General features: G+C 61.1%; 3 protein-coding genes across 3 annotated transcripts; 2 read left to right on the top strand and 1 right to left on the bottom strand.

The window, feature by feature from the left end:
• The first annotated feature begins 323 nt into the window (after nt 1–323).
• IL6R (interleukin 6 receptor) lies at nt 324–3,888 on the top strand. Its single transcript, XM_005495312.4, has 10 exons — nt 324–563; nt 1,257–1,490; nt 1,577–1,700; nt 2,014–2,198; nt 2,280–2,440; nt 2,513–2,657; nt 2,737–2,780; nt 2,906–2,984; nt 3,061–3,169; nt 3,246–3,888. Exons 1-10 carry the CDS (start codon nt 467–469, stop codon nt 3,433–3,435), a joined length of 1,368 nt encoding a protein of 455 aa, XP_005495369.2. The 5' UTR covers nt 324–466; the 3' UTR covers nt 3,436–3,888.
• A 616-nt stretch (nt 3,889–4,504) lies between these two features.
• Nucleotides 4,505–9,005, bottom strand: SHE (Src homology 2 domain containing E). The gene is made up of 6 exons (XM_014272930.3): nt 8,039–9,005; nt 7,301–7,427; nt 6,177–6,485; nt 5,599–5,749; nt 5,391–5,510; nt 4,505–4,986 (listed from the first exon to the last, which is right to left on the bottom strand). Exons 1-6 carry the CDS (start codon nt 8,420–8,422, stop codon nt 4,800–4,802), a joined length of 1,278 nt encoding a protein of 425 aa, XP_014128405.1. The 5' UTR covers nt 8,423–9,005; the 3' UTR covers nt 4,505–4,799.
• A 10,307-nt stretch (nt 9,006–19,312) lies between these two features.
• Nucleotides 19,313–23,620, top strand: CHRNB2 (cholinergic receptor nicotinic beta 2 subunit). Its single transcript, XM_074529601.1, has 6 exons — nt 19,313–20,334; nt 20,862–21,007; nt 21,108–21,152; nt 21,376–21,485; nt 21,599–22,568; nt 23,352–23,620. The coding sequence occupies exons 1-6, from the start codon at nt 19,335–19,337 to the stop codon at nt 23,520–23,522; spliced, it is 2,442 nt and encodes an 813-aa protein (XP_074385702.1). The 5' UTR covers nt 19,313–19,334; the 3' UTR covers nt 23,523–23,620.
• Nucleotides 23,621–24,822: the final 1,202 nt, after the last annotated feature.

The following is a 24,822-nucleotide window of genomic DNA, read 5'->3' as shown; positions in this document are numbered from 1 at the left end:
GTGGGCAGCGGGGACCCAGAGGAGCCTCTGGGGCTGCTGGGCTCCCAGGGACGCGATACCAAAGAGGAGCTTCTTAAGACGGGTGTTGGCGAGGGCTGGAGGGGATTTTGAAGGGTTTTGGGGTTATTTCGGTGGAGGGGCCGTGGATAGAGCTAGATAACTTATGGCACGTTTCTATCTGGCCGAATGGTATTATTTTATGGTTCTTGAACGAAAAAAAACAAAAAAACCAAAACAGCTTTTTTTTTTTTTTTTTAATTTACAAAAAGAAAATGTTCTGAGCAGATCGTGCCGTGTCCCGTATCCGGGGGAGGGGGGGAGGGCACGGCGGCGGTCCCGGGCGGCGGGGGCAGGGACGGGGCGGTGTTGGCCCGCCCGGCCCGGGGCGCACGTGCCGCTCCGCCCCCGCCGCTTTCACAACCCCGCCGCCGCCGCCGCCGATGTTTTCCTATCCGGGACCGGGCGCATGGCGCGGCCGCCGGGGCCGCTTCTCCTCCTTCTCTTTCCTCTCCGCTTCCTCCTGCACCTCTCCGCCGCCGCCGGGCGGCCCTGCGGCCCCGCTGGTGAGTGCGACCGGCTCCGGCCGGGGCGGGAGCTGGGCTGGCCCCGAGCTTCTGCCGGTACCTGGGCCTCGTGGGTCCGGGCACGGCCAGGGGACACACGGGGATCCGTGCCGGCCCCACAGCAGCTCAGCCGGGCACGGGGGAGGCGGGCGGGGGGTGGTACGGGACCCCTGGGCAGTGGGGGCTCGGGCTGGGTGCGGTGTCCCGATGCTGTGTCCCGGTGTTGTGCTGTGTGCCAGTGCTGGGTCCCGGTGCTATATCCCGGGTGCTGGTGGGTGCTGGGTGCTGTATCCCGGTGCTGTGTCCCGTCCCGGGTGCCGGTGGGTGCTGCGTGCATTCCCAGCAGCAGGAGCCGAAGGGAACAGCAGGTTCACGCTGGCCACTGACCTTTGGAAGGAGCCGGGAGCGCTGCCCAGGCCTGAGCAGGGCCGGCAGCCAGCGCAGTCACTTAACCCCTCTGGCACTGGACCCAGGGACTCCCGGGACCACCGGTCCCTGTGTGCTGCCTTCCCCGAGCTGTGCTCCCCGCCACCAGCCCCCTCATAGCCCACAGTGTGAGGAGCCAGCTCAGTGCCCTGACCCCCAGCAGTCACCGGACATGGGGAGCAGATGATTGGGTGCCTTCCACCTCCAGGGACACCCACCGTGCCTGGGGTCTCATCTTCATCGCCTGCTCCCTTCCTGTTCCTCCAGGACTGCCACGGGACACGGTGTTGGGCCTCCTGGGAGCCAACATCACTCTGACCTGCCAGGACGAGCAGCCTGCAAACGCCACGGTGCTGTGGCAGGTGGAGAAGCAGGGAGCAGCAGGGCAGCTGGCAGAGGGGAACACGCTGCTGCTGAGGCAGCTGCGCTACGAGGACTCAGGGCACTACAGCTGCTCCGTGGGGAGCCACCTGCTGCGCTCCCTGCGGCTGCTGGTGGCAGGTGGGTCCACGCTGGGGTGGGAATGTCCCTCTCAGCGCTGCCTGTGATGGCCCCTGTCCCCCAGCACCTCCCTGCTTTGCCTGCAGAGCCCCCTGAAACTCCCCAGGTATCCTGCTACCGGCGGAGCCACGACAAGGATGTGCTGTGTGAGTGGCCACAGCAGAAGAAGCCGTCCCCAGGGACACGGGCGATGCTGTGGGTGAGGAGGAGGTGAGTACTGTCACTGCATCCACCATGGGCTGGGACCCCAATAGGACAGAACGTGTCCCTCTCCATGGACCTGGTGCCATCTGGGACCCCGTGGCTCAGGCTGTTTGCTTCTCTGCACACCCTTTCCCTAGCAGCTGCGGGTAGCTGGGAGTTCACAGCACAGGACGTGTTCCTTCCCCATGGCACAGAATGAATCCCTCCCCACAGACCCTTTATCTAACACTGCCGGGGACCCCACAGCACAGCACATGTTCCCCACAGCTGCCCTGTGCCCAGAGCACCCTGCAGCCCCCCCTGAGCTGTGACCTCACAGGTTTGTGGCTGAGAATGCCACAGAGCAGCGGTGCCGCTACTTCTCCAAGGCACGGAAGTTCCTTTGCCGGCTGAAGGTGCCACCTGGCACTGATGACACCAAAAGCCTCGTGGTGTCCACGTGTGTCAGCAACAGCGCCGGTGGCTCGGCTGGCAAGGACAAGATCATCACCCTCAGCAGTGTCTGTGAGTGCTGCCCTGGCTGGGGGCTGGGAGCTGGGGTGGTGAGGGTGCAGGGCGAGGCCCTGAGCCCCCATTCCCCCACAGTGAGGCCAGACCCGCCGGTGAATGTGACAGTGCAGGCTCTGGAGAGGGCCCCACAGCGGCTGCAGGTGAACTGGTCCTACCCCCCCTCCTGGGACCCCCGCTTCTACTGGCTGCGCTTCCAGGTCCGCTACCGCCCCGAGCCCGCCCCGACCTTCATGGAGGTGAGACCCTGCCTGCTGGGACACCCCTTGGCCCTGGCCAGGCTGTCCCCAGCCCCGTGTCCCCTCCTCCAGGTGGATCAGGTGATGACAACATGGCTCGATATCCGCGATGCGTGGCGTGGGACGAGGCACGTGGTGCAGGTGAGGGCCAAGGATGAGTTTGGCCATGGCACGTGGAGTGAGTGGAGCCAGGAGGCCGTGGGCACCCCCTGGACAGGTAAGGGGGGATTGTGGGGCCCTGAGACCAGGAGTTCAGCATGGACTCCCCAGTCTCACACTCCCCCCTCTCTGTGCAGACCCTTGGGAGCTCACCTCTGAAATGGAGCCTTACAGCTCACAGGTAACAATGGTCTCAGCCTGGGAAGCATCACACGCTCCTGAAGGGGTCTCCTGTCCCCATGTGGACACGGGGACACCAGGGCATGAGGGCTGACCTGTCCCATTATGCCTCCCCACCTTTTGCAGGTGCCCACAGAAGATGACACCTATGGGGTGACACTGTCCCCCAGGCTCTTCGAAGAGGATGATGCTAATGGTGCTGGTGGTGAGGAAGGATTCCTGGGCTGGGATTGAGGGAAAGGGACACCCAGTCCCTTATCCTCACCCATTCTGTGTGTCAGGGTCTGTCATGGAATCCAGCACCCATCCTGTAGCATCCCCCTACGCCTTCCTGGTCACCGGGGGCAGTCTCCTCCTTGGCATCGCCCTCTTTGTTGGCATCGTGGTGAGGTGAGTGCCAGGGGGGCTGGCCCGGGGGGCTGTGTGTGCCCCCTCCCTGACCTGCAGCCTCTCTTCTCCCCTGCAGGTACAGGCAGATGTGGTGGACGAGCAGGCAGGAGACGAGCAAGGCAGAGGGTGAGGGACAGCACATGCTGGTCCCTCTGAGCATACCCCCACCCACACTCAGTGACACCCCTCTGCTCTCACAGCCTGCCCCCTCAGCCCCTGGAGGGCTCCACACCACTCAGGCAGATTATTCCTCCTCAGGGCAGTAGCCAGGGGCTGAATGTGCTGGGAGATGCTTGGGGGTTGGATGGAGGGTCCCAGGGCTTTGATGTGGCTCTGGGAGCAATTCCCCCCCCCAATATCTGGTGGCTCTGTGGCTGGGACAAGCCTCTGAGGAGGGGAATCAATGCCATCCCCCATGGGGAACAGCTAGGAAAAACAGACTGGGTCCTGGGGGCACCTTCAGCACCAAGCTGGGATGGCCAGGAGTGACAGCACTGGAATTGTGGCTGCACCAGAGCCTGGGGGACCTGGGACCCGGTCTGGGGGTCCCACAGGGAAGGAAGGGCCTGGTCCCTACAGTGCCACGGGGGTCGGGGAGGGAGGGCCTGGCTGGATCAGCCCCACACCTCTGCTGCAGCCCCCTCGGGGCTCCTTTTTAAAGCACACGTTGGGGAAACAGGACAATGGGGCTCAAATAAATGATTTGGATTTATACTGGAGTGGCTGCTGGGAGTGGGGTAGCAGAGGGGTCACTGCAGCCCCCCATTGTTTGGGAGTGTCTCCAGTGGGGTTGTACCCCCACTTCATTCACCTTGCTGTACTCTGTGCACCCCCACATGTACCCCAGGCTGTTCTCTGTGGTTCACTGGTGCCTCCCAGGCTGTACCTCCTGTGCTGTGCACACCTTCCTGCCTCAGACCCCCCAACCCTGCACCCCTGCCCTGTACCTCAACCCTGCACCCTCAGCCCTGTAGCTAGCCCTGCTTCTTCTGCTCTGCACCCCAACCCTGTACCCCAACCTTGCACCCCAAACCCTGCACCCCAGCCCTGCACCCCCAGCCCTGCACCCCAAACCCTGCACCCCCAGCCCTGCACCCCAGCCGTGCCTCCTCTGCCCACCCCATGGTGCTGGGTTGTGCAACACCCCGGGGAGCTGCAGCTGCAGCCGGGCAGGAAACCACAGCTTGAGGGTGCTCAGGCACCCTGGGGAACAGTGTTCCTCTTCCCTGCTGCTGGCCCCCCCGCTATAAAAAGCCTGGCAGGATGCAGATGTGCTCCTGGGGGAGCCCCAGTACCCCTGGGCCCCCCAAAACTGGTGATTCCAGCTGGCACAAAGCCCATCTCAGGACCACTGCTCCCTCTCAGCCAACAAGTTTATTTTACTAGGTCATTACACATTCCAGTGTCACTGCATGCCCCCAGCCCGGGCACGGTGCTGGCACAGGGCGGGCAGGATTGTCCCAGCGAAAGGGGCACAGCCCTGCTGGAGTCCAGGAGCGGGGTCCCCTCAGGGCTGCAGACGTGCCGGGGTTTCTCTCACCGGACCCTTCCCGTGCTTCGTGCCCATCGCTGTCTCACGCCTCGGGGTGGGGAGGGCTCGCAGACCACTCGGGGGCGGCATCAGCCGGCGCTAATGCAGCTTGCAGTGCACGGGGTGCAGCAGGGCCATGTGCTCGGCCCCCTTGAAGGGCAGCTTCTCGGTGGAGTAGTAGTGCACAACTTCGGGGATGCTGGAGAAGACGCCGCTGGCCTGGCTCAGCGTGTACTTGTTGTCCTTGGTCTGGGCCACGATGATGTGAACGCAGCCCTGGCTGGTCCTGGGCGGCCAGCAGGCATCAGTGCAGCCGCCAGCCCCCCGGCGCCCGCCTGCCCCGCGGCCGTATCCACCCCTGTTTGTTCCCGTCCCGCTCTGATTGTTTCGGCTCCAGGGGCTGCACTTCCTCAGGAAGGAAACGCCGCTGGCGCTCCCGACAATGCGCCGGGGAGGGGGACACGCCGAACCCCCCCTCCGCCCCAGCCGCACACCGGGAGGATGCCGGGGTCCCCCCGCGGGTCGGGGGGTGCCATCCCTCGGGGTCCGGGTGCTCCCTCCCCATCGGGGTTTTTGGTGGGAACAACCAGGGGGGAAGGAACTCCCGCCGAAGCAGCGCCCCAGGGTGGGGATTCACCCCATCTCCCCAGTGTGGGACCCCCCCAGTTCTATGGGCACCCCGACACTCACTTGAGCGCGATGGAGTACTTGCCGCTGCCGCTCTCGCTGGTGCGCACCAGGTACCCGGCCTCCCGGCACGGCTGCAGCCGGCTCTCCGCCTCCGCCCGGGTGATGGCCCCGTGGTACCAGCTAAAGGGACACGGAGGGGACGCTGAGCAGCGGCAGAACATCGGCAGCTCCGTCCCTGCCCGCCCCGGTGGATCGGGCTCGCACTCACGGCTGCTTCTCCAGCGCCAGGGCGGGGTCCACCCGCTCCCCCTCGCTGTGCTCGGTGCCCGCCGGCTTCAGCATCTTGGGGGTCCAGCTCTTCTGGCGCAGGTGCTGCCGCGGAGGCTCCTCCTTAGGACGCTCCGAGCCCTCAAACTGGACTGGGAGGGACAAGATGTGAGCCCCAAAAGCCCCACCTGTGCTTCTGATCCCCATCCCTATCTCCATGCCTGTCCCCAGCCCCAGCACCTCCCCATTGCCAGTCCTAACCCCTTCTCCAACCATGTGCCTGAACCCATCTGCTCCAACGCCCCGCCATGACAAGGGACATCTTCAGTTACATCAGAGCCCCACCCAACCTGACCTGGCAGGCATCACCTCTCTGGGCAACCTGTGCCAGCCTTGCCACCCTCAGTCCAAGAAAATTGTTGTATCTAAAGTGCCCCTTATAATTAAAAACCGTTCCCCTTGTCCTCTTGTCACGAGCCCTGCTAGAAAGTCTGTTCCCATCCCGGCTGCCATCCCCACTCCCACCCCACGCCTGTCCCTTCCCCCCATCCTCACTCCCACCCTGTCCCTGTCCCCTACCTGACAGAGCTTTGACAATCTGCTCCTTCTTCCACTCCCAGGGCTGCTCGTACTCCCCCGCCGGGCGCTCGTCGTTCTCGGGCAGCCGCCCATCCCCAGCCCTCACCCTGCGCTCCGGGGTCCCCCCGGCCACCCCCTCCCCAGGCTCGTAGGGGGTGTCATAGAGCTGTGGCCCCTTCCCTGCCACCTCCTTGCCCCCCAGCCTCTTGGCAAGTTCCAGCTTGGGGCCCCCCTCCCCAGGCTCTCCGGGGCCATCCAGCAGCAGGATGGCTTTGACCAGGGGATCCTTGGAGCCACGACGACGGATTTCTGTGGGGAAGAGGGATGGTGGGTCAGGGATGGTGGGTCAGGGATGGGGCTGTGTGTCCCCCAAGACCCTTCAATCCCACCACCAGCCCTCAGTGAGGGATGTGCTGGGGATTCCACACCGGCAACGCCCCGTTGGGAGCCAGCTCGGGAGGAGCTGGAGCAGGAAGGGGCCCATCCTCATCCTCATCCTCATGGCGCCTGCTCTGCTGTCCAGCCCTGGGGCTGCTGGCGCCACAGGCCCACGCCAGTGGGGCCAACTGGGCTCCATGGCAGCAGGATGCTACACCCCAAACTGGAGCTCAGCTGTGCGGGAGGCTCGCCCCTCCCAGCCCCCTGCTTCTCCCCACGGCGCCAGGCCTTGCCTAAACAGCCTGGGCTGCCCCGCACGGAAAAAAAAAAAAAAAATCAGCAGCAAATCTTTTATTTCCAGCTTCCGGCCCAGTCAGTTCCTGTTGTTGTGGCCAGCTGGATGGTGGCCACGCCGGCCTGGGTGTTGCTGGCTGGGGGGCACGTCCATGGGGAGCTCTTGGGGGGTGGAACCCTGGCATGAGGGGGCATGGAGGGCTTTGCAGTGGCCACAAGTGCCCGTGGGTGATGGCAGCAGGTCACGGACACGGCTCAGGGGCCGGCCAGCACAGGTCAGTGTCCGGCCTTGCTCCCACTCCTTATCTGGCCCCGCGCAGCCGCAGGAAGCGGCGAGAGCTTTCCTGTTCCCGGAGCCTCCTGAGCCGGGTGGCTCCGAGGGCAGCCACGGGCTCCTGCCTGGGGAGCGGTGCCAGCTGTGCTGCTGTGGCACGGCCCGGCGTGGCGCTTACCTGTGATCATCTGCTGGGCATCGTAGGGCTCCATGTACCCGTCGTTCTCCCCCAGGCGCTCGGCGTCCCGCTGCCCCTTGGTGCGTTTGGCATCGTAAGGGTCTGCGTAATCCTCCAGGATGATGACCTGGGCAGAGAACAGCCATGTCTGCCTTCAGGGGGCCGTGGGGGTCCCAGCAGGGGTGGCAGAGATGCCACCAGCACAGAGCCAGGCAGGGAACAGGCACATTGGGGTCCCCAGGGAAGGATGGAGGCTTATCTGGGTAAATGGAGCTGTGCCACAACCCCAGAGGATGCACCCAGTGGCACCTTTGGGTGGGGTAGGGGCAGTCCAGACCATTCCTACACCCCTCAGTGATGGTGAGGAGCCTGGGGCGAGCTCTGGGACCCTTCTGGGTGACAGCAACCATGCTGACTGGCTCCCAGTGCTCCCAAGGCTATGCAGGGGTGAAAGACCAGCTTCCCAGAAAAGCTTTGCATCAGCCTTTGTTTAAGCAGCAGATGAGCTCTGGGGTCAGGCTGGCTATGATGAGGGTGCCCGACGACCTCCCCACCCCCGGATGGGTGATGAAGGGCAGCTGGGATGAAGGCAGCTTTGATGGAATTTAAAGGCAATGAAGCCGGGCAGGATAAAAGGAAGAAGTCAGCCAGGCTAATGAGTCGGAGACCAAAGCAGTTCAAGTTTCCAGCGCTTCCCACATCTCCCCCTCCGCCCCCGGCTCCCGGTCCCTGCCTTACCGTCTCTGTCTTGGGGGGCTTCCCCTTGTCCTGCTCGGGGGCAGGCAGGCTGGCAGGCAGGGCTCCGGGGTGCCCCTTGCCGTTCTTCTCGGAAGCCTCCACTTTGATCAGGCGGTTGATGTAGGTTTTGGAGGGTCCCTCCTGCGTGCCTCCCTCCACTCGGGAATTCTTCCTCATCTTCCCGGTGGCGGCCTGGAGCAGACCCTGCAGGTTGTCCCGTGACAGCCGGCTGCCCCCTTCCTTGCCGCCCCCAGCCGCCCGGTACCCCCCCAGCTCAGCGGTCGAGTTCTTGCGGCTCTTCCCGAGGCTCCCGCTTCCCGGCCGAGCCTTCTCCGAAACCGTCTTCAGGTTGGATGGGAACTCCTTGAACCACTTGGCCGCCATGGAGCTGGGCAGCCCGAGGGTGCCGCAGCCCCCGCGGGGCTCCGTGACACCGCCCGGCTGCCCCGCCGGCTCCGAGCGGGCTCAGCCCGGCTGCCCCCAGCCCCGGGAACGGGACCCTCGGCGGGCTGCGGCCAGCCCGGGAGCGGGGACGCGGGCCGGGGGACCGGGGCCTCCGTGAGGGGCTCCAGGCGTCCTCGGCCCCGGCGGGGACAGCCGGAGGGTCCCCAGCGGTGCCGGCTCCTGCGGCCCGGGGAGGTCCCTGGCCCCGGGGAAGGGTCTCGGAGGGGTTCGGCGTGTCCGCTCCAGCAATGGGATGGGTCGGGGGGTCCCGCCGGGGGTCGGAGGGGTCCGGCCGGAGCAGTCCCGGGGAGGGTCCAGGGGTCCGCTGCCCCTGGGGAAGGGGCCCGGGGGGGTCCGGCCGGGAAGGGGCGGCCCGGGGGTCCCGTCGCGGCTCCTCGGCAGGGCCGGGCTCCGGGGGCACGGGGGCTTCGGAGAGGGGTCAGGCCGGCCCGGGGGGCCCCATGCGGCTGCGACGGGATGGGCCGGGGCCGGGCCGGGCCGGAGGGGGCGGCAGGGCCGGCGCTCCCCGCCCAGATCCGGAGGGGGCGGCCCCGGGGAGCGGCGCGGCCCCGGGAGCCGTGGGAAGCTTCGGTGGGATCCGGTCCCGGTGGGGCTGAGACACCCCCTGACCCTGCCCGGCTGATGGGACCACCCTAGACACGGATCCTCCGACGGACCGAACGAGTGGAGCCCGCGCAGAGACTCCGGGACAGCACAGAGCGGCCCCTCCAGAGACCCTGGGGATTGAGCATGGGCATGGGCTCTGCTCGCTGTGGGTGGAGATTCTGCACAGCCCTCTGTGCACAGCACCCTTACAGTGATCCCAAGCACAGCACCTTTACAGAGACCCCATGCACAGCACCTTTACAGGCACAGCACCCTAACAGCGACCCCGAGCACAGCACCTTTACAGGGACTCCGTACAGAGCACCCCAAGCACAGCCCAACGGGGCACGAACTCTGTGTGCAGCCAGAGCACTCTCTGTGCTTCACACCACTCCAGCCAAGTTCTGGCCGTGCTGTCACCTTGCTGGAAAAGCACAGCAGAGCCCACTGGTCTCCTGTCAGGCTGCAGTGCCGGGGGGCTCCTTACAACACCAACCCCTTTGCAACTTTGCGGAACAGGAGAGGGGTTTGTGGCAGAATGGCTCCCACAGCCCCAGGATGGAGTTTGTGGCAGAATAGAGGCTCTCATTCTGTACAGGGGGAGGCGCTGGGCGCTGGCAGCGCCGGAGGAAGTGATGGGATTTCCTCGCTGGCGCTCAGGGCAGGATGTGCCTCGCAGTGCGCGGTGCCCCTGGTAGGCTGGTGCCCGAACTGCCGGTGGGATCTCGCCTGCCTTCACCTTTGCCTTCTTGAGGCTTAGGAAAACTCTGCTTCCCCACCAGCAAACTCCGGTGTTGTTTCCTTTTCTTTCCTTCAGAAGGCAGATTTCAGTCCCTCTCAATTTTTACGGGGCCTCAGTAGCACAGACGTGCAGGCAGCAGTGTCCTGGTCGCTTTGTGCTGCAGTGGTGTTCACACCAATGTGCCACATTTCTCCTTCAGGAAGACTTCCCTCATCCTTGTTCCCTGCCAGCTCCCACAGGGGAGGGCCTGGGAGTGCCTTTGGCAGTGGTGGCTCTGCACAGCTCCTTCACTGAGCAGCCTGGAGGCCAAGCCCGGCTCAGATGGCTCCTCCCTGGGCAGGTGTGAACAGACAGACTGGCAGCTGGCCTGCTAGACACCTGCTCCTGCTTCACTTTCAGCCTTGATGCTGGTCAGGTCAGCATCCCAGTGACAGAGTGTCCTGCAGGGGCCTCTTCAGCTCTGCTCAGCCCAGCCTGTAAAGCCACCATGAGCTGGGAGTGTGTGGGAGAGCTCATAGCAAACAACTCAACACACCCAACCCAAACCAACCCCAGCACTGGGCTGAGCAGAGCAGCCCCTACTTCACCCAAGAGAAAGCCCCACGAGTGTTTTAAATCTTCATTAAACTGAGTTATCCTGCTCCCTAGCAGGATTCTGAGCTAAAGGTGGGAGCTGAGTGCAGCCACTTCTGCCCCCTCAGCCCCAGGTACCAGGAGCAGGGTTGGAGAGGAGCCAGAAGCCCAAGAGGTGCTGGTTTGGGCTGGAGGACACAGGGCAGAGCTGCTCAGCTTCACAAATCCTCTGGTCCTTCAGCAAAGCACTTAAAAATAGTCCCCAAGCTGAGGCCAGAGCTGCTCGTGCAGCTGTGAGTAATCCCTCTAACAGCATCTCTTTATTCCAAGGCTCTGAGCAGAACAGAGAAGCAGCTGCTGGAGTAGATAATGGAGTTCTGAGGCTCTTTGATTTTCTAATGACTTTTATTCAAACACAGTGAATTAATATGCATGGTTCCATCTTTGACACTGGTGCGTCACTTCTGTCCTCCAGACGAGGACGTGGCCCGAGTGAGAGGAGCTCCAAGAGCCAAATCTCCTTCCAGCTGACTCAAAACTGGGCTCTGGGGGTTCAGAGAAACAGGCCACAACTGCAGCAACCCCATCATGGAGGGCTGGAGCACAGAGGAGAGCAGGAATAGCAGCTTAAGGAAAGTAAAAGAAAACCCCATAGAACGGGGTGTTCACTGCTGGGCCAGGTCCTGGCTGGGGATGGGGACAGAGCAGAGCCCGTGCTCCACTCCCTGCAGAAGAGAAGCCACAGCACAGCAGGGATGGGGACAAGGGCTCAGCCTCCATGTGCAGACAAAGCTCAGGCCTCAGCTCATCTCACTGCTCAACAAGAGGACAGGGAGAAGCGTGGGGTGGGAGCTGGCAGCCCTGGGGTACACCCACAGACCCTTCCTCCACTGCAGCCTCACACATCTCCCCATCTGTGCTTTGAGCTGAAAGTCTGCAGTTCATAGAGAAAAGCTGGGTTTGCCCAGGGAAGATGGGGCAGAATCCCTGCTCCCTCCATGCCAAAAAACAAAAGGGATTTTCTTCTCCCAAGTCTTCCTGCAGGGCTTGGCCCCACCACAGCTCCACAACTGCCCCACCCTGGGACCAGGGCTGCAGCAGGGTTTTTGCAGGGCACAACCCACCCAGCAGGAGCTTGGAAAAAAAATTAGTTAGACCAGCATTCTCAAATTAACAAACTGTAATTTTTCTCCAAAGATACATTTTCCATACACATCCATCATACACCGTAACAAAAAAAAGCAGTGTACATGAAATAAGAAAATAAATTAAATCCATAGCATAGGTAAGGAGGATGCTCTAGACTGGAGTAGAGTCAGAAGTTTCCAGCAATACAAGAGGCTCAAGAGTTTGTTTTAACAAGAATGCCTGCTAGCATGGGCCCAGCAAGTGTTGTGGGTCAGTCCAACTCCTTAAACAGTTATTTAGAGTTTTGAACAGCCAGTATTGTCCTGCAACAGGCAGAGCTATTACATCCTGGGAGAAAGCCAAGAGGCATCACTAAGATCCAAGTAGAGCATCCAGAAGATATTCAGATTGGTCCTGCAGCATCCACACTAGCCATCCTCCTTGGGTGGTGTATACCAGCCTGAAATGAGGAGAGATCTGTGAGGGAGGAAACTGCACCTGGAGAAGCTGCCAAAAGCAGCCAGGTCCCACTTCTAAAGGGCCACACATTCCTGATTATTAGGAGTCTTTCCCTCTGGCTGACTTCCCAACACACAGAATCATTTAGGTTGGAAAAGACCTCTCAGATCATCAAGTCCAAGCAATCAGTGAGGGGCTGCCTCTAGTTAGAGCCACCAGAGCCCAGAGAGGGCAGCAGCACTCTGCAGCCACACTGTGCCACTGCTGCTGTCACCTCTGCACCTGAGGCAGGACAAAACTCAGTGGCTTGTCTGGGGACCCCAAACAAGCAAGGGAAAATGCAGGACCCTCTCTCTCAGCCCTTACCATTCTTCTCATGGATCTGAACCAGGGACTTGTAGGACTGCTGTGCTCTTGTCAGGCTGTACTGGTTCTGCAAGGGAAGGCAAGGAGACCATCAGGAACCTTGAGGAAGCCATCCCACACACCTGGCTGTGCCCCCATTCTCCTACACTGCCCAGGCCCTACCTTGTTGGCTCCAAATTGTACTCGTGCCTTCCCTTTCACCAGCGTTGCACTGATCTGCATGATCACAGACTCGATGGAGTAGGCACTACTCCAGCCCTGAGGGATGAAACACAAGGTGAGACCAGACCCACCCACCTGTGCTCCCAGGGCAAGCAAAGGGCCTCCCCCAGCTCTGGCAGGCAGAGGAAGGGCAGGAGATGTCAGGAATATGGAGTGTGGTAGGCACAACAGCTCCCCCAGGGATCAGCACCCACCTGTTTCGTAAGCAGCTCCATGCAGATGGCACCACCACCCAAAACATACCTGGGAAGGAATCAGACAAAAAGTTACCACACAGACAGATGTGATTATACCCACCCACTGCTCCAGAAGTGAAATATCTTCTCTGATTAGACTTCTGATGGAAAAAAATATGCTAAAAACACCATCACTATCTGCTTCCCAATGGCAAATCCATGTCAAGGAAATCACAGGATTGCACAGCTCTGGATAAACCCAGTGAAACCTGCTGCAGAGAGCAGCACTGCAGAGCAGAGACAGACAGAAAATTACTCACCCCCCTGACAGCACCGGGGATACAACCCTTACAAATGGTGGATCAAAAGGAAAGTTATCCTGCAAAGAGAGAAAGAAGCAGAACCACTGAGATCTCTGATGCCTCGCTGGGTGAGGTGTCTCTCAGGGAGGGGGAGCCTTACTTTAAAAGAGAAGTTGAGGAGGATGAAATCTGTTCCTTCTTTCTCTTTGAGGATTTGAAGATCGTTGTGCAAAGCGCTGTCCTCGTCAACCCTGTGAGAGGAAAAGCCCAGAGGGTCAGGCAGGGCCGTGCAGCCCAGGCCAGCTGAGCTTGGTGCCACCACACCCCGAGCTGCTGTACCTGCACAGCCACACAAACAGCACAAACTGCCAAAATTCTGCTTCTGGTTTGCAGAGAAGACCATCACAACCCTTTTCCAGCTGCCAGCTTAAAAATAAAGGCTGCCTGGCCCAAGGAAAAGGCAGCACTGGTGTCTGGAGGGTGTGAGAGCTCAGGGTTTGCCTGCTGCACCTCTTTGTGCACTCTAGAAACAGCAGAGACTTGCAGAGTCCTCCCATTACCTCATCTTGGCTGCAGATATAATCTCCTTTTTGTCGTGGAGACAGCAAGCCAGCTGCCTGAGAGAGGCTGACTCAAGGTCTGCTTGGTGCTGCCCTGCCATGCTCATGTTCCATCACCAAAACCCACCAAAAAATGCTTGATCCCAAGCTGGGCCACCTACTTCAGGAGTTTGACGTTCCAATCGTACAGGCTGTCATTCACTAGTTCAACTGCATAGTATCCTGCAAGGAGAACACAGGGGAGTCACTGTGGGGGCACTGAGAGGGGGTTCAGCCATCACCCAGATTTCAAACCCCCCAGGTTCTGCAGCACAACTTCACTTGGGTATTGCCCCTCCATGAAAAGCAGTGCCTATCCAGGACAGTCCTGAGGGCAGCAGTTTCTTTATCTGAGTCCCTGGGCTCAGGAAACGAGCAGGAACAGCATTTCCCTTAAAGTCAGATGATACTCCAATCTCAGCATACTCCTCACTTCCATCCAGCAGTGGCAGGGAAGAGAGAGGGTATAAGGTGTTTTTGATCACTCTTAACAGAGCCACACCAGGCAATGCTGGAGATCCTCCCCCTCAGCTGAGCAGCACAGCCCCAAGGCCCACTGGGTACCCCACAGGAGGAGCAGGAATCCTCCTCCTCCCCCGAGCTCCTGGCAGCACTCACCGCCCTTGAAACTTGGTGATCGGTAAATATCCCTGAGCTCCTTCATTAGCCGGTCAGTGGCCTGCACAGACCCAGACACTGCACCCTGCAAGGAACAGGGAGGGGAGAATTGCATTGTTATACCATGGCTACTGCTCTAGGACTCAACAGCTCAGCTACAACTCAGTCCAGCCTCTAGACCAGGCTCTATCCTGCCTGGCACCTCTCAGCCCCAAATATGTCACCTCAGGCAGCACAGCTGCAGCAGAAACACCTCTGTGGCCTCTCTGCTGTGTTAGAATCCCAGCCCAGGGCTACAAAAGCACAATCCACCTCCACAGCCTCAGGTGATCATAGAGGCACAGCTGCTGGGGCAGAAGGCAGCCCCAGATCTCGCTGCAGGACTGGCCCAAGAGGCACCAATGCCCCTGGGGTCACCCAGAGCCCTCCCTGAGCTGCAGAGGCAGTGCACAGACTGCTCTGCTTCAGCCCCATCAGCCCTGGAGAACTGGTACTGCTGTACCTTTGGCTGGGGACCCTCTGATTCAGGGCTGGAGGGCTGGCAAGGGCCTCCATCACTCTTGCCCTCGAGTCCCTCTGCTTCCCCAGCCCACCTGCCCACTGGGCGACACGTACATTTAAGTAATCTTGCCTCTGGTTCTTTTTTATTTTCTCTAAAATGGCCAGGTTTTCTTTGCCAATGCCTTCATCCTCTGTCTTTCTCCCATCTGCCGGCTCTTCCTCTTTCATCTCATAGTGGTCCAAGTCCTCAGTGTCCTGGGAAGGGAAAGGAAAGCTCAAAGAGATGTGCCTTTGCTTCTCCCTGCTCTGAGTGCTGAGGAAGGATTCCTAGTGCAACTCCACCCCAGGAAATCCCAGCTCCTGATCTGAGGCACAAACAGAGTGGAAAACACAAGTTCTGGGCACTCAACTGGGCTCATGTGAGCTCTTTGTTTGCTGGATTCTCCCCTGTTTATAACAACCCATAAATCTCAGTCCTCAGCAAGCCCCATGTAACCATGACCCTGGATCTTGGCACATCTGTGGCTTCAACAGCTTGTGCCACACTAGTGATGGCTGGAACAAAGCACAGCCCCTTGGCACAGAGCTAGCCCAACCCCCACAGGGACACAGGGCACCAGCATCATGACAAGAACAGACTCCTGCACCCAAAACAGACCCCTGCACCCAAATGCAGCTGCATGGGATGTTATTCCCTCAGCAAGAGTGGGGATTTCACAGCAGGTCTCTCTGTAGATCAGCTCAGCACACCCCAAGTGCAGCACCTGACCCCAGAAAAGCCTTTGGCCCCCACTATTTCCCCAAATAACACGTGGCAGTGCAAGCCCCTGATGGAAAACCCAGTTGTAGCCATCTGGGCTCACTACAGAAATCTGTCCTCATGCACTCAGGGTTCAGCTGCCTGCAAATGGCTGTGGGCATGCACAGCTCCAGCTCTGGCACCAAATCCTCTGAACAAGTGTTTACTCTGGCCTCTCTGGGCTGCTCGTGGCTACTGAGCAGCGTTTTTGGAAGGGCTGGGACATTTTTAGACTCACACAGGAAAATAGATCCTCCTAGAAAATCCCTCGAGTAGATTAACCTGCATAAGAAATCTGTGTGCCAGGGCACAGTTCTGCTGCTTCACTCCTCCACACAGCTGAACAAATCCCACTGCTCAGCACAAAACCTTTGCTCTACAAGAGCATTCTCCCTTCACAATGCCTGGCATTAGCAAAAAGCACAAGAGGGAATGCTCAGCTCCTCAGGATTCATTTTTCCAGCCCAGGAGAGTGGAGGCCTTGCAGACTCTGCCATAAAGCTGCAGATTTGCAGATTCACAAGGTTATGCTGTGGCTGTTTAACTCTCCCCCTTTTCCCCATGGACAGTGGCAAAGCCCAGCCTTAATTTAGCAAGCAATTAACTTTGGCAAAGCCCCCCAAGTGCTGGGGTGCTGCTGCTCAGTGACCTGCCCCCAGGCTCCACAGCACTGCTGACTCAGTGCCCGTGCTGTTCTCGTGTCTGAGGCATTGCTAAACGTCACCATGGAGATTCAAGATTATTCCACCCACTTCCACAGATCTCTAAACTGCAAACCAAACAACCCAGAGCCTGTGGGTTGTGCAGCAAGGTGCCCTGAGCTTGCAGTGAAGTGTGGCTGCCTCCACCATTGCTGGCAATTAGCTCACTTGCACACTCAGCCACCTGACCTCATCCTCTCTGTGGGAGTTCCGTGCAACAGAGATTTCCCTGCCAGCAACAGCAACCCAGAAATGCATCTCTCCAATTCTCCTGCAGGAATTTCAGGCTTTAGAGAACAGCATGTACTGCCCAAAGCAGCTCTGCTCACAGCTCATCCACATGCCTCTGGAGGCCATGGCTGCATGGCCATGCTCAGCTCTGTGCTCTAGAGTGGATTATCTTTGCCCCCAGTGAAGGACAGGAAGGATGAGGAGGACTCCATCTTATCAAAAAGCTAATTAATTACTTTATTATACTGTATCATTCTATACTATACTACTCTATAGAGCTTCTGTGCTCTGTAGTGGATATCTTTGCCCCCAGTGCAGGACAGGAAGGATGATGAGCACTCCATCTTATCAAAAAGCTAATTAATTACTTGGTTATGCTATAATATTGTACGCTACTTCACATTATATTACATTACATCTGAACTGAATCTGCCCAGCACTCCACTGCTCAGAATCTCGTGACTGTCAGCCCACAGTCCACACACACACACCTGGATTCAACTGGTCAGTGAACCAAAACACCCCCACCACAATCCAGTTATCAATTCCCTTCAGGTAAACAATCTTCCACCATGCATTCCACTTTTGAACAACATAGGAGCAGTAAATAAGATAAGAATTGTTTTTTCTTTCTCTGACCTTCGGAGAATGTGAATCCCACAAATATTCTTGGGAAGAATTGTACCTTCCTTTTCTCTGTGAAGAGAAATGTGGCTACAGTGCTCTCCTGGGGTTTGTGAATATGTGGAGCCCAGCTGTGCCTCAGAATCCTCAGCAATAAAATGCCCAGAATTATCCAGCCTTTGGTCCAAACTTGCCTGTCTGGTGGCCACAAGCCTCTGCCAAGCAAGAGCCCTGTACCCTCACACCTTTCAGCACCTTCCTCCCTGTGCTCAGCTCCTCACACACTAAGGTGGCACTCACCTCTGGCATTTCTTCATCTTCCTCTTCAGAGGACACCTCCTCCTGGGTGCTCTGTGGAGAGGACAGGGATGGACATTGTGTGGTCAGCATCCTGGGAAAACGCTCTGCTGCCTTCCCAGATGAGGTCAAACAGGGATGAACAAGCAGAACCAAATTTAAAGCAAAGAGCAGCTGAGAGCCTTTACAGAAAACAGCACCAAGGCCCAGCAGAGCAGGCTGGCATCACCCAGGACAGGAATCCAACTTCTCACCCTCTGTGTTCCTCCCCTGGGAACCTCAGAAGCCACCAGAGCAAACAGCAGGGAATGTGTAACTCGTTTTCTGAGCTCTGGGAGCCCTTTCCTGAGCCACGTACCTGTTCTGCCGGCAGAGGCTGGTCCAACATTTCAACATCTGGATGTTGGGGCAGGTTGTAGAGTTTGCACAGGTCAGAGATTATTCGTTTCAGATGCTGCAAAAGCTGTCCAGAGAACAGGGGGTCAGTGAAGTGTGAGGAGCTCTGTGCCCAGCCAGCAGCAAAGGCCCCAGAGCTGCTCCCTCCTGCTTCAAGCAGCAGGAATTAGGGTGCAAAATCCCACCCTGGCACCAAACGATGTCAGAGAAGTTCACTCCAAATATCTGGAACTTTTATGAGACCAGAGAGAATCCCCACTTGAGGCAGCTGGGGACATGTAAGCAGGGAGTTACCCCGCAAAAGGTGCCAGCCCTCCCCTGCTCAGGCAGCAGAGCACATCTCACCAAGGTGTTTCCTTTCCTGACTTCCACCAGCCTCTCCAGGATAGCTGCCAGGTTGGGATCATCTGACTCCACAGACCATATGGGGGGAACAGCTGGATAAGACTCCTGGAAAAGGGGAGAAGGGGCTGTTGGTGGGATGGAGAAGGGGGTGTAGAAGGGGTTTTGGTGGGATGGAGACCATTGTGGTGCACATAGCAGTGAGCCACACGGGGTGAGAGCTGAAGATCCCTCTGTACCACAGAGATCAGGCCACAAGTGACTGATCCACCCTCCAGCATAACCCTGGGGCTGAGGGCAGCACAAACCCCTAGTGGGACCATGCTGGGCTGGCTCTGGGCTGTGTCCCCGGGCCCAGGGTGGAACAGGGAGGGAGGACAATGGCATTTTGGCCACTCCTCTGGCCATAGGGCCATTAGGGGTGGAAGGCAGGAGAAGCAGGACACTGAGGGTATCTCATGGGTTACTGCCCTCACAGCTTTGCACCAGCAGTTACAGAAGAAGCTGGCAGCACCCACGCAGAGCAGAGGCCGAGCAGGCACCTTTAATCCAGGACAAAGCCTCTGGCAACACTCTCAACACGCCCCTCCAGAAAATTCTGGTTGTTAGTCCCATTCAGACTCTACACCAGGGGCTGTCCAAGCTCTGCTAGCCCTCCTCGTGTGGAGACAAACCAGCTGTAACTTGTGGTCAAAGAGGGCACCGGGATTCCTCGAACACCGGTGCGGATGAGCCACAGCAGGGAGGAGGAGCCGCCGCAGGTTCCTCTTCTCCAGGGAGATCAGGGCCCCCCGGGAAACCCAAAAGAAAACCGGGGAAAAACGGGGGCGGTCTGAGGGGCTCCACTCGCGGCGACGAGCGGCGGGACAGCACTGGGGGTTCCAGACACCACGGGGCACGGCCAGCTCTCGTACACCGGAACTGCCCCCGGTTGTTCCCTGCGTGAGCCGCAGCCCCGAGGAGCTCCTGGAGGCCGCACGGAGAACGGGAACGGCGGCAGCCGCCCCCCACCGCCAGGGACGTTGGGGCACAGGCCCGGCTCACCCCGGGCCCCAACGGCGACAGCCCCGTCCCCGCCAAGGAGCAGCCCTCGGTGGCGGGGCCGCCTGGCGGTGCCCCCGCAGAGCCCGGGCCCGCCGCACCCCGGGCCTCACCGTGATGTTGCAGTGAATGCGGACGGGTCCCGGCGGCGGCCCCCGGGAGGCAGAGGCGCCGGCGCGGGCCCCGGCCCCCGGGACGAACTCGCAGCTGATCTCGTCCGGGCAGGCGCTGCCGATGCGGAACCGCTCGTGGCCGCGGTGGAAGATGGACTCGAGCAGCCGCAGCTCCCGCCTCAGGAGCCGCCCGGCGGGGGCCGCCGCCACCTCGGCCCCGCTTCGCCCGGGTCCCCCCGCCGCCGCCTGCGTCCTCGCCGCCTCCTCCGGCCCCGCCCGCTGCATCTTCCCATGGAGGGACCCGCTCCGCCGCCGCCGCCGCCGCAGCCCCGGAGCCCGCCCAAGATGGCGGCGGGACGGCCCCGCTCCCGGAAGTGCCGTCGGCGGAACGGGCGGGGCGGCCCCGCCGGAAGTGTCTCGCGACATACGGGAAGTGACGGCGGGTAAGCCCCGGGGAAGCCGGGCGGGGCCAGCGGGGAGCCCCGCCCCTGCCCGGAGGGGTCACCGGGGGTCACGGGGGGGGGCACCGGCCACGGCCGGAGCCCGGCGGGGAGGGCGCTGCCCAAGGCCCGGCAGTGCCGGCTCTGACACCCCCTACGGGCCTACGGCGGCGGCTCCGCTCCCGGCCTCCACCCGCCAATCCTCCCGCTCAGATCCCAGCCCGGGGCTCCGCCGTCCCGCTGGCCCCGCGCAGGGACCCCGGTGCAGCGGCGGGCCGGGGGAGCTCAGAGCCCTCCGCCGTGTTCCCGGGCCGCGGCGGGGCGGAGGCGGGGGCGGCCCCGGGGCCGCTGACGGCGGCGGTGACGGCGACGGAGCCGGAGCACAGGACGGCCCCGGCGCAGCGCCCGGCACCGCCTCCCGCCCGGGGCCGCCCCGCCCGGGCCGCCGCCGCCGCCGGCTCCAGCACCTCGGACAGCGCCCGGCCAGAACCGCGGACAGCGGAGGGTGCCGGTGGCGGCACCGGGCCGCCCCCATGGCGCTGCTCCGCGTCCTCTGCCTTCTCGCTGCCCTCAGACGTAAGTGCCGGGGCTGGGCGGGATGGCACCGGCACGGGCGGGGAGGGCACCGGAGCGGACCGGGCCGGGCCCGGGGGCCGCGCCTGTTGCACAGCACAGGTCCGGAGCGGAGCCGGTACCGGCCGTTCCGCGGTGCCGCTGCCGCTCCCCGAGCGCCCCGGGGCTGTGCGGCCGCCGTGGGCTGCGGCTCCCCGAGGCGGTGCCGGGGGCGGGCAGGGACCGACCCGAACAGGGGATGGGGTCTCACGAACGGGCACGGAACGGCGGAGACAGGCAGGGGAGGGCGGAGAGGAACCCCCAGCGCTGTGCAGCCGCTCCCGGAGCCCCCCGGCCCTCCCTGCTCCGTGCCCGGTTGTGGCACCCACACCCCATCCCCGTGCGCCCCATCCCCGTGCCCCCCACCATTCCCACTCCCGGGCTGCCATGCTCAGAGCCCCACACCGGGTACAGGCTCTATCCCGGGAGTCCCCGGAGCCTCGTGGGGGCCCTGCCCGGCACCACGGGGCTCAGGCTCGGCCATGCCCCAGGGAGCCTGGGCACGGACACGGAGGAGCGGCTGGTTGAGTACCTGCTGGACCCTGCTCGCTATAACAAGCTGATCCGGCCGGCGACCAATGGCTCGGAGCTGGTGACCGTGCAGCTGATGGTGTCGCTGGCGCAGCTCATCAGCGTGGTGAGTTGGCCAGGGCTCTGCTCCCCAACCTCCTGGGCAAGCCAGGGGGGCCCAAACCCTCCCAGCACCGTGGGTGACCAGCCCTTCTCTCTCTCTGCAGCACGAGCGGGAGCAGATCATGACCACGAACGTCTGGCTGACCCAGGTGGGCATCCTGGACTCTGACATGACCCTGAGACCCCCATGTCCACCCTGCCTCTGCCTTGAGACCCATCCCTATACCATGCATCCTGTGTGGGACCCTAATGCCTACCCTGCCCTGTTATAGCCCCCCATAAAGCCTCTGTGGGACCCCTGTGTCCCCCCTGTCCTGAGCCACCCCCTTGCCCATCCTGTGGCTGGGCTGGGCTGATCCCACCTGTCCTCAGGAGTGGGAGGACTATCGCCTCACGTGGAAGCCTGAGGACTTTGACAACATGAAGAAGGTCCGCTTGCCCTCCAAGCACATCTGGCTGCCTGATGTGGTGCTCTACAACAAGTAGGTCATTTTTGGGGGGGGCTATGTGTTCCCCAGGCCCACCCAGGGCAGGGGGCCATGTTGTACTGCTGGGGCTGACCACAGCAGGACTGACAGCAGCTCTCTTCACCCAGCGCCGATGGGATGTACGAGGTCTCCTTTTACTCCAATGCGGTGATCTCCTATGACGGCAGCATCTTCTGGCTGCCCCCCGCCATCTACAAGAGCGCCTGCAAGATCGAGGTGAAGCACTTCCCCTTTGACCAGCAGAACTGCACCATGAAGTTCCGCTCCTGGACCTACGACCGCACCGAGATCGACCTGGTGCTGAAGAGCGAGGTGGCCAGCCTGGATGACTTCACCCCCAGCGGCGAGTGGGACATCGTGGCGCTGCCGGGGCGGCGCAACGAGAACCCCGACGACTCCACCTACGTGGACATCACGTACGACTTCATCATCCGGCGCAAGCCGCTCTTCTACACCATCAACCTCATCATCCCCTGCATCCTCATCACCTCCCTGGCCATCCTCGTGTTTTACCTCCCGTCCGACTGCGGCGAGAAGATGACGCTCTGCATCTCTGTCCTGCTCGCCCTCACCGTCTTCCTCCTGCTCATCTCCAAGATCGTGCCACCCACCTCACTGGACGTACCACTGGTGGGCAAGTACCTCATGTTCACCATGGTGCTGGTGACCTTCTCCATCGTCACCAGCGTTTGCGTCCTCAACGTGCACCACCGCTCGCCCACCACGCACACCATGCCTCCCTGGGTCCGCACCCTCTTCCTGCACAAGCTCCCGGCTCTGCTCTTCATGAAGCAGCCGCGGCAGAGCTGCGCCCGCCAGCGCCTGCGCCAGCGCCGGCACACGCAGGAACGGGCTGCCGCGGCCGCTGCCACACTCTTCGTGCAGGCCGGGGCTCACACCTGCACCTGCTATGCCAACCCCGGCGCTGCCAAGGCTGCCGAGGGGCTCAACGGGTACCGGGAGCGGCAGGGGCAGGCGGCGGGCCCCGGGGCGGGCTGCGGCTGCGGGCTGGAGGAGGCGGTGGACGGCGTGCGCTTCATCGCCGACCACATGCGCAGCGAGGACGACGATCAGAGCGTAAGTGGAGGGGTGGGGATCTGGCAGTGGGCAGAGCTGGGGGTGCAGAGGGTGTTCTGGTTCATGGCTGTGCCACGGGGAGTGATTGCACAAGCACCAAGGGGGTCCCTGCCTATCCCTGTGCTCAGTGGGGTCCAGCCCTGATCCCTGACCCATCAGAGCATAAGTCGAGGTGGGCAGTGGGGATCTGGGAGTGGGCAGAGCTGGGTGTTCTGGCTCGTGGATGTGCCACAAGGAGTGATTGCACAAGCACCAAGGGGTCCCTGCCTAGCCCCGTGCTCAGTGGGGTCCAGCACTGATCCCTGACCCATCAGAGCGTAAGTCGAGGTGGGCAGTGGGGATCTGGGATCTGGGCAGAGCTGGGGGTGCAGAGGGTGTTCTGGTTCATGGCTGTGCCACAGGGAGTGATTGCACAAGCACCAAGGTTAGCCCTGTGCTCACTGATCCCTGACCCACCACTGCAGTCCCAGGCTGAAGCAGCTGCTCTGGAAACACAGAGGTTCCCAGCAGGCCTGGCCCTGCACAGCAGTCAGGCTGCAGATTCTGCAGAGTTCCCCCTCCCAGCTCTGCTCACTGGGGAGATCTTTCCTGGGCTCATTGGTGCGGGTGACAGCAGGGGGAGTGAGCCCCATGAGGCCCACGGCAGGCTGGCAGGCAGCCCCAGGAGCTGCAGTGCTGAGGGAGCAGGTTCCAGGCTCTGAGATATGCAAATCCCAGTCGGGGCAGTGTCAGGCAATACCCCAGGCCCCAGGCTGACCCAGCATTTTCCCTGGCCCCCTGCAGGTGAGCGAGGACTGGAAGTACGTGGCCATGGTCATCGACCGCCTCTTCCTATGGATCTTCGTCTTCGTCTGTGTCTTTGGCACCATTGGCATGTTCCTGCAGCCCCTCTTCCAGAACTACACCACCAACTCCCTGCTGCAGCTCGGCCAGGGCACCCCCACCTCCAAATAGCATGGGGAATGGCCAGTCCCAGGGCCAGAGAGATGGGTACTGGGCTCAGGCAGCCCCTGCAAACCAATAAATACTCCCACAGGAGCGGGCTGCTTCCATCTGGTGTCATTTCATCCTACACTGTGCTCTGCACGCTGAGAGAGCAGGATGCAGCCAGGGCTGGGGTACTCTGGCTGCCTGGGACCAAGGTAAGAGGTAGGAAGGCATCATCTCTGTGAGAGGAAAATGCCAGAGAGCACAGGAGCGTGAAACCTGATCCACAGGGACATGCTCAGCTCTCTGCTCTGCTCCTGGCAGCACCAGTCACTCACTGCATCTCCTCCCAGCCCATGTGGGGCCAGAGCTCCAGCCTCATTGGGCAGCCCCTGGCTCCAGCCTGGTCCTGCCAACCCCTGTGCCAGCTCTGGGGCTCCCAGGAGAGACAGAGCAGGAGCAGAGGCATGGAGGGGGCAGAGCTGCTCTGGCTCTGGGGTGAACACATTTACCAAGCAGGAAGAGGCTATTTTTAGGTCCTACCTGCAGGCAGAGTGAGGGCAGCAAGTGCCAGGGGCTGCTCCAGATCCATCTTCTTCTGTTCCACTCCAGGCTCAGAGCTGGAGCCAAGAGCAGGCACAAGATGAGTTGCACAAGGAAAACAAATCAACCAAGCTGGGAGCTGCTGGCAACAGGGCCCCAGCGTGGGTCACTGGGCTGAAACCATGGCCAGCAGCACTGCCTGCACTCCCTGGGCCAGCAGGAATTGGCCTCGTTGGGGAAAAGTGAGATGGAGTGTTTGCTATAAATACCACTAATCCCTGGGGCTGGGGGGAGTGGTGGTGGCGGGGCCTGGCAACACACAGGGCCAGGGGAAGCTGCACGCTAGAAATTAATTTAAATCCCAGCACTTCACGCAGCCAGAGAAATCCCAGCTGCTGCAGCTGCTGCTCCTGGAGCTCAGGGGTGCACCCCAATACCTCAATGTTAAGAGCTTTGCTCCTCAAGCAGCCCCATAGCAGGGACTTGTCCCAGTTCATCCCACCTCTGTGCCAACTCTGCTGTTGGTCCAACCTCAGTGAGTGCAGGATGGGGGGTCCTGCTGTGCCCCAGTGGGGAGTGGAGATCTGTCAGTATTGGGAAGGTGTGAGGAGCACAAGAGCCCCCATAGCCTCAGCTGCAGACAGAGGAGCCCCCAGCCCTGCTCTGGGCTGGGTGCCAAGGCAGCTCCTTCCCCTGACAGCTCTGCCTGGCAGTGGATGCCCACGGGCAGCTGCAGGCAGGGTGGACATGTGACAGTGGTGACCCTGCTTGGCCCCAGCCTGGC

Source organism: Zonotrichia albicollis, chromosome 30 (genome assembly GCF_047830755.1).
Source record: "Zonotrichia albicollis isolate bZonAlb1 chromosome 30, bZonAlb1.hap1, whole genome shotgun sequence".
NCBI lineage: Eukaryota > Metazoa > Chordata > Aves > Passeriformes > Passerellidae > Zonotrichia > Zonotrichia albicollis.
Note: the sequence above shows the minus strand (reverse complement) of the source record. Positions and strands in the feature narration are given on the sequence as shown.

What these genes read in the sequence shown, in the direction of transcription:
- IL6R (XM_005495312.4), top strand. Translation starts at nt 467, where the DNA reads ATGGCGCGGCCGCCGGGGCCGCTTCTCCTCCTTCTCTTTCCTCTCCGC. An exon ending in ATGCTGTGGGTGAGGAGGAG is followed by an intron (nt 1,701 to 2,013) that starts GTGAGTACTGTC and finishes GTGACCTCACAG; the next exon opens with GTTTGTGGCTGAGAATGCCA. An exon ending in TTTGTTGGCATCGTGGTGAG is followed by an intron (nt 3,170 to 3,245) that starts GTGAGTGCCAGG and finishes TCTCCCCTGCAG; the next exon opens with GTACAGGCAGATGTGGTGGA.
- SHE (XM_014272930.3), bottom strand. Translation starts at nt 8,422, where the DNA reads ATGGCGGCCAAGTGGTTCAAGGAGTTCCCATCCAACCTGAAGACGGTT. An exon ending in AGCCCCCCAAGACAGAGACG is followed by an intron (nt 7,428 to 8,038) that starts GTAAGGCAGGGA and finishes TTCTCTGCCCAG; the next exon opens with GTCATCATCCTGGAGGATTA. An exon ending in GATTGTCAAAGCTCTGTCAG is followed by an intron (nt 5,750 to 6,176) that starts GTAGGGGACAGG and finishes TGTCCCTCCCAG; the next exon opens with TCCAGTTTGAGGGCTCGGAG.
- CHRNB2 (XM_074529601.1), top strand. Translation starts at nt 19,335, where the DNA reads ATGCGGACGGGTCCCGGCGGCGGCCCCCGGGAGGCAGAGGCGCCGGCG. An exon ending in CCTTCTCGCTGCCCTCAGAC is followed by an intron (nt 20,335 to 20,861) that starts GTAAGTGCCGGG and finishes GCCATGCCCCAG; the next exon opens with GGAGCCTGGGCACGGACACG. An exon ending in CGAACGTCTGGCTGACCCAG is followed by an intron (nt 21,153 to 21,375) that starts GTGGGCATCCTG and finishes ACCTGTCCTCAG; the next exon opens with GAGTGGGAGGACTATCGCCT.